The 7,527-nt window shown below is 45.7% G+C and overlaps 1 protein-coding gene across 1 annotated transcript; it reads left to right on the top strand.

Annotated features, from left to right (window-relative positions):
* Positions 1 to 24: 24 nt before the first annotated feature.
* Positions 25 to 5,363, top strand: ZIC1 (Zic family zinc finger 1). Its single transcript, XM_028731248.2, has 3 exons — positions 25 to 1,903; positions 3,018 to 3,181; positions 4,106 to 5,363. The coding sequence occupies exons 1-3, from the start codon at positions 913 to 915 to the stop codon at positions 4,301 to 4,303; spliced, it is 1,353 nt and encodes a 450-aa protein (XP_028587081.1). The 5' UTR covers positions 25 to 912; the 3' UTR covers positions 4,304 to 5,363.
* Positions 5,364 to 7,527: the final 2,164 nt, after the last annotated feature.

Raw genomic sequence — 7,527 nt, 5'->3', positions numbered from 1 at the left:
AATGATTGCCGCTATCAGTCTCGCGTTCACCGCCCGGCTGAGGAGGTGAAAGTTTCTCCCCAGGAAGATAAACCGCAAAAGACAATATTGTGCATGATTTGCGCCGTTTTTTTTTTTTTAACAAAGCAGGGGGAAAAAAGGAAAGTGAAGGGGGAAAAAAGCCCAAGGAGGGGGAAAAGAGACGGAAGGGGGAAAAGAGTGCAAGAACTGGAAGAGAAGAGAAAATTGCTCGCTAGTCCGCTACATTCCTCTAGCCTCTTTTTTTAAATTAAAAAAAAAAAACCAGAACTGAAGGAAGTTTAATTTTTGTTTTGCTCCCCCCTCCCCCGTCTGAGCCTGTTTCCTCCTCTCTCTTCACCATTGTTATTCGCGAGCGGAGCCTTCTGAATCCTTTCCCTCCTTCCCATTGAACCCCCCCCTGAAAAAGTGCAGTCCGAGAGGCAAGAGAGGGGGCGATCGGTTTTTCTGCGCGCGCGCCGATGTCTTTTTTATTCTTATTCTCCAATTTTTGCAGCTTCTAGATTTCTTCCGCGGGCTCTGCCCACCCCTAAGCCCTCACCCACCCTCTCGTTTTGTGTGCGTGCGTGTGTGTGTTTTGGGTGCGCGGATGCCGAAGGGGGAGTTCCTGATGTGGTCGCTTTAGTGGTGAACGTCGCGCGGACTTTTGCAAGAGAAAGAGAGAGAGAGGCTGCTTGGATTGGCGGCGGCGGCGACGGCGGCTCTCTTCCTCGTCGGCTGATCCGGCAGTTTGTTGGCTGCTGCTGCTGTTGTTGCTGCTGCTGCTTACCCCCACTTCTTCCACGTCCTTTCCCCCCCTTTCCTCCTTAATTTATATTTTCTTAAATCTTATCTCATTTTTGCATCACTTTTCCTCGGCGGTTGCTGGCGCAGCTGCCTGAGAGCCGGGAGAAGATGTTGCTGGATGCCGGACCGCAGTACCCCGCCATCGGAGTGACGACCTTCGGCTCCTCTCGCCACCACGCCACGGGCGACGTGACGGAGCGCGAGGTGGGACTGGGCATCAACCCTTTCGCCGACGCCGGGATGGGCGCCTTCAAGCTCAACCCCAGCAGCCACGAGCTGGCCTCGGCCGGCCAGACCGCCTTCACTTCGCAGGCCCCTGGCTACGCGGCCGCAGCGGCGCTGGGGCATCACCACCACCACCCGGGCCACGTCGGCTCCTACTCCAGCGCGGCCGCCTTCAACTCCACGCGGGACTTTCTCTTCCGCAACCGGGGCTTCGGCGAGGCGGCGGCGGCGGCCAGCGCCCAGCACAGCCTCTTCGCCTCGGCGGCCGGCAGCTTCGGCGGACCGCACGGGCACGGCGAGGCGGCGGGCCACCTCCTCTTCCCGGGCCTCCACGAGCAAGCCACCGGCCACGCGTCGCCCAACGTGGTCAACGGGCAGATGCGCCTGGGCTTCTCCGGAGACATGTACGGCCGGCCGGAGCAGTACGGCCAGGTGACGAGCCCGCGCTCCGAACATTACGCTTCGCCGCAGCTGCACGGCTACGGCCACATGAATATGAACATGGCAGCCCACCACGGGCCGGGGGCCTTCTTCCGCTACATGCGCCAGCCCATCAAGCAGGAGCTCATCTGCAAGTGGATCGAGCCCGAGCAGTTGGCCAACCCCAAAAAGTCCTGCAACAAAACTTTCAGCACCATGCACGAGCTGGTGACTCACGTCACCGTGGAGCACGTCGGCGGGCCCGAGCAGTCCAACCACATTTGCTTCTGGGAAGAGTGTCCCAGGGAAGGGAAGCCTTTCAAGGCCAAATACAAACTGGTCAACCACATCCGAGTCCACACGGGGGAGAAACCTTTCCCGTGCCCTTTCCCGGGATGCGGGAAAGTCTTCGCTCGCTCGGAAAATCTCAAGATCCACAAAAGGACGCACACAGGTACGTTCCCAAACCCTACCGACCGGGCCGAGCCGCCCGTTGCCTGTTGAAGCGAACTCTCGCGCTTTCCAAGAAGGAGGCAGCTCAAAACAAATCAAAGGGGGGAGGGAGGGGGATTAGGGAAGAAATATAGGGGTGGGGGCTCCTTTCTTAAACAAATCCACATCAAGAGCCGGATTCAGTTCAGCTGGTGAATTAATTGGCACTATAAACCAAACATTGCTTTTCTTTTTATTTATTTTTTTAAGTGGGAAAAATCAAATGTAAGGTAGGGCTCTATAAATGTTTCAGAAAAAAAGGGGAGATTAGGGTCTGGGGTGGAGGGGAAAAGATGGCAGCGATCTGAATTGTTAAAATTTATTGGTTTTAATTAATTGGTAGTCGAGGGCACTGACTGTCTTACAGTGAGAAATCTTGCTAAATATATGGCTACCTAACCTCAGCTTTCCTTGCTATCTATTTCTCACCCTCTGTAAATATTTAATTATGTGGGGCTATTGTAAGTAATCTGAGCTGTACGAGTTTATGTATTATTACAAGGAAACGTGGGGGTTGGGAGCGCTGAAATCACTCGCAAATCACCAGCTCCTTGTTCTAATTTTTCTTGTGTTGTCTTTTCCTTCTCCCTCTCCTTTTGGAAAAAGAAAACCCACAACCTGTCGTGTGTTTATCTATATTTTTTTTAAATAGATCTAAAGCTGGCGCTATTGTGATTTGAACAGTTTAATCAGAAGTGTGCAATGCACAGCAAGTTTAATAACTAATACTACTGTGCAGCCGTGGAAGGTTATGTGTACACTACATAATAAATAAGGAAAGGAAGGGAAGGTAAACAAACGCCAAATTTAGCCATAAAAGTGGCAACAAACCTTCCCCTCCTTCCAAAACCCTGTGCAAATGTACTCCTTTGCCAGGCGTTCATTTTCTGGTGAGATGCCACAGTTCGCTGTTTAAAAGAAAGATAAGAAAAAAGGGGACAGAAAACAGGCTTTGATTTAATATACTCTTGTGCAGTAAAGTGGGGGGTTAGAATTGGCTGTAGGTGTTGCTCCATACTATAAAAATCTAGGTGCCAGATTTCCAATTAGGTCGACTTTGTTTGTTTTTGTAATAGGTGAAAAACCCTTTAAGTGTGAATTCGAGGGCTGTGACAGGCGCTTCGCCAACAGCAGCGATCGCAAAAAGCATATGCACGTCCACACTTCAGACAAACCTTATCTCTGCAAAATGTGCGATAAGTCCTACACGCACCCGAGCTCCCTCCGAAAACACATGAAGGTAAATGCTAGACGCAGTTTCTCTCTCCCCCCCCCCCCCTAAGCTTCTCTTTTCATTGGGATCTGTTTGGGCCGGGTGGCCTTCGCCTCTCTCCTTCCACCATCGACTTTGCACACCGCTATTTACTGGAGGAGGGGGAGGGGGGAGGGAAATAAACATTTATTCCTTATAAACAGTAGTTTATACAGTAGTGACGCGACGTTCCGGACAGGAAACTGGGAAACTAGCCCGTATTGTTCTGTCACTCTGGAAAGGTTTATTAAAGGAGAAGTGATTACGTTGCTTAAAGGCGTGGAAAGTCTTCTTTTCTGGAGACCCGGGATTCCAGTCCTTTACGCTGTAAATTGTCTCACAATGGATCCCGGTTTGGGCTAGCCTGGGGTTGTGCATTGCTTCAGGGGGAGAATTTAAAGAAAAAGACTCGATGGGGAGTCTGAAGGGACACAGGCAGGCATAGAAACTCTGGGTTTCTTGTTCAAGCCTCCGCTAGGATATCGTTCTTCTTTTGTGTATCCCAGGGCCGTATTTATCTTGCATGGCAGTTCCCTGAAATTAGCTGAGAACAGGCGATCTCGGTGTATAGTTAAGTTAAGAGCTCGGCGTTTCTATGAGATCAGCCAACATCCTGATTAGCGAAGCAGTATTTCAAACTTCACGCTTCCCCCGCGCCGCCACCCTCCCCCCACCGTGGCATTTAGAGTTCAATCTGTGAGCTCAGCTCCGTGATTTAGCATGTTGGGCAAGTAAATGGGCCAGATGCATACGTGCATATTGTTTGCATGGGTATAACAATATTTATATATTTATCTAGCCAGGTGTGTGTGTGTGTGTGTGTGTGCACCCAGCGATACACGTATATCTATCTATGTGTGAATCCACACACACTTCAAGCATTTCCCTTTGTTATTCATTTCTGTTTTCTAGGTCCACGAATCGTCCTCCCAGGGGTCTCAGCCTTCTCCCGCTGCCAGTTCAGGCTATGAATCTTCAACCCCCCCAACAATCGTTTCTCCATCCACAGAAAACCAGACCACCAGCTCCTTATCCCCTTCATCTTCAGCAGTCCACCACACGTCCAGCCACAGCACGCTCACGTCAAATTTTAACGAATGGTACGTTTAAACAAACGAACAAACAAATGCAAATCCAACCTATTTAAAAGACTCCAAAAATTAATGAACACTTTGAAAATCGATCTTTTTGTGTGTTTTGATTTTTTTTTTTAATGCTGCCCATAGACCCAGGACCGAATCAAATCAAGAATTCTCTCTCTCTCTTTCTCTCTCTCTCTCTTTCTATCTATCTCCCTCTCTTCTTCAATTTCTGTTGTTTTGTTTTGGTTTTGTCGTGTTTGGGGCAAAGGCTTGGAAAGCAAATGGTTTTTTTTCTAGAGTGCGTGAGAAGAGCAGGGTTATTGGGCCATCTTGCCGATGCGCAGGGCTTTTTAATGGAACCACTGACTGGAGTTCTTCAACTGCATGTCTCTTTGGGCAGCGCCTTGTTTTCTGTAAATACAGAAATACTAGCTTACAATGTACTGTTTGATTTTGTAAATAGTTATACCACAAGTTGAATAAGGGGATACGTGGAATTGTGGTCTTTGCATATATATGTGGGGGGAGGGGAATAGGGGAGGGGGATAGGGGAGGAGGTTGAAAAGTGGGGGGGAAGGAGGGAGGAGGTAGCAAATCATCTATTTGTACTGAATGGCAAGGATGTTCTAGTAAATGTGTACCAAAATGTGAATTACTTTGTATTATTACAGTCTAAACGTCGACCTAACAGAATATTATTGGTATTAATGTGCTTTTTCTTTTGTATAAAGTGCAAACATTTCGTCCCAAAGTCCAGTCTAAGTAGTGCAGTAAAATGTTGTTACACGTCCTGTCAAGAAATTCGTATAGTGCAAGCCTGGATCTGCGTGTCAAACTGTTACATTTGTTTATGTAAAGTGGTATTAAAAAAAAAAAGCTATAAACTATAACCTGTCCATTGCTTTTGGCAAATACAACCACATACTGTATATACTTCCTAATTTCCATATTTATCCGCATGTAAAGGTCCGGTTATACATGTTACAGATATTCAATATTTATGGCTAGAAGAATTGGTATGTACAATTTAGTTTACAGAACTGTTTGGTAACATTTCGTACCTTATTAAAGATTCTGAAATCCCATAATCCGTGGTAGGAATCCTTATTGACTAAGCCTGCTGCTCTGCTGCAACTTAGTTAGTTTTCAGGACAGTAAACTACAGACTGGACCAAGAATCCTGCCCCATGACTTCCACTCCTTATCCTACTGTACTACCATTATGTCATCACTAGACCAGCAACTTTGATATTAATGTGATAAATTGATGTGCCCTTGCTGGCATTTAGGGTAGGATGTAATTAGTATTTATATAAAACCCTATGAAACAAAAGTTTTGGGCTGCAATATAATTTAAATGACCATTGCTGACTCCTAATAATAACAATAACAACAACTACAGCAGAGTAGCAATAGATTGCATACGACCATGCAAATCTTGTCGGGGGGTGGGGAAGGATGAGGTGTTGCCACAATATCTTAAAATGGATTTGCTCTTTGCTACAATCAGTAATTGCGAAAATAATGCATATGTTTAAATTTGAGAAGCTTTTAGGTATCATTTAATCTGAGTCATTTGAAATCACAAGCAAAGTCTTTTTTTATTCTTGCAAGGCCTTCTGCGATCCTCACCTCTTCCCCCCAAAGGCACACCATTATATTATATTCCTCTGTTTAGATGCTCCGTTCTGCGTTTGCAGTTGGTATATTTTTTTTTACTATGATTTTGCCAGAGTTGTTCCTTACAACAGCAGCAAAATAAAACAAACCCAGAGAGGGTGGGAGGGAGTTTATGTAGTTTGATTATCTCTTTTATTTCCCCCCATTTACTTAAGAAATTCGTTCCATTGGCTGGCGGTGATACAGTAAATTTGTAAATGAGAAGACAATATATATTAAAAAAATCTAAATTACTTGTGCTTAATGACTGTGGCAGAACGCCTTTTTCTCTAAATCAGATTGTCTTTCTTGCAGTTTAGTTTGATAGATTTGCAAGCTGTGGTGCTTCCGTTAACTTAGCGACGCTTGTAGGAACCGCTAGGCTTTGTTCCTTGGTGTAGGTTGCATGATCGCCCCATTAAGCAGACAACATATCAACAGACAACACAGATCATGAGCTCTCTGTGTTTGGGATATTATGTCACAGAGTGAATTGCACCTGCTGACCTCTCTTGTAGGCCAAGATGGCATTTTAACAGCTTCTTTTAAAATATAGATATTTAGAAGTTCAGCGAGTCAGCCGCAGCATCAACGGCGATGAGGATTTGGGGATAGTGAAGCTCGTTTGGATCCCCAAGTTATCTCAGTTCTTAATACGCATGTCTACTAGCTACTCACAGTATATATTGACCTGGTATATATTTATTATTTTGTGCAGGATTTTTGTAAACAGAGTCATGGGGGAAGGAGAAGCTTGTGTTTTGGTGTTTTGCTGGAATGTTTTACTCAAATCTACATAGGCCTCTCTGGACCCTTAGGAAGTAGGATCTGGGCCGCGGAGATGTGCTGCGATGTCTTATAGATCTTTTCAGTCGGAAAGAAACAGTTAAGAAATGGTAGAGTCTGTTTTGTGTTTTTTTTTAAACTTCCTAGAAAATGTTATTCTAATGAGAAGCTCATTTATCAGCTCTTCCAGTGCAAAGAGCGCCACCTTGCAGGGCCTACAGATACTGAAAGAAGTTCGAGAGAACCATAGAGGCTGAGCCACAAGCCGGAGGAACTGCGGCCGAAAGACACGCTGGGTATTCATTTAACCCTAAAGAAATGCAATGATAAAGTTTAGTCGTCTCCAGACCGTTAGCCTTAGCGGGAACGTAGCAGTTTCAGCGATTTAGTATGCGAGCCTAAATGGAAAAGGAAAGAAGATATAGGGCAATATACAATATTATCTCCCTTACCCGCCCACCCCCAGCATGATTGAAAGGAATCATCGTTTCATTTTTACAAAATCTAGAAGAATCTTAAAAGATAAATGCCATAGCTTCTTTGGGCGTAGATTTTATTATTATTATTCACCAGTGGTAGTTTGTTTTAGAAATATGTTTTATCTGAATGGATTGCCTGGCTACCAATTCCGAGTATTCTGTCATTTTCAAATCAGACGATTTTGAACATCACTAAAACTAAGTTCTATCTATGCTTGAAGTTGTATTGTAACCCACCCCCCGCCCAAAAAACCCCCATAGTATCCCCACGACCTATAAAACAACAGGCTTCTCGGAATAACCAGTCAGCCACACATATTTGGTTACA

Source organism: Podarcis muralis, chromosome 6 (genome assembly GCF_964188315.1).
Source record: "Podarcis muralis chromosome 6, rPodMur119.hap1.1, whole genome shotgun sequence".
NCBI lineage: Eukaryota > Metazoa > Chordata > Lepidosauria > Squamata > Lacertidae > Podarcis > Podarcis muralis.
The sequence above is the reverse complement of the archived record's forward strand: the minus strand, read 5'-3'. Positions and strand labels throughout refer to the sequence as shown.

Coding starts and splice junctions, on each gene's coding strand:
- ZIC1 (XM_028731248.2), top strand. CDS start 913: ATGTTGCTGGATGCCGGACCGCAGTACCCCGCCATCGGAGTGACGACC. Junction 1,904..3,017: donor CCACAAAAGGACGCACACAG/GTACGTTCCCAA, acceptor TTTTTGTAATAG/GTGAAAAACCCTTTAAGTGT. Junction 3,182..4,105: donor CCCTCCGAAAACACATGAAG/GTAAATGCTAGA, acceptor TCTGTTTTCTAG/GTCCACGAATCGTCCTCCCA.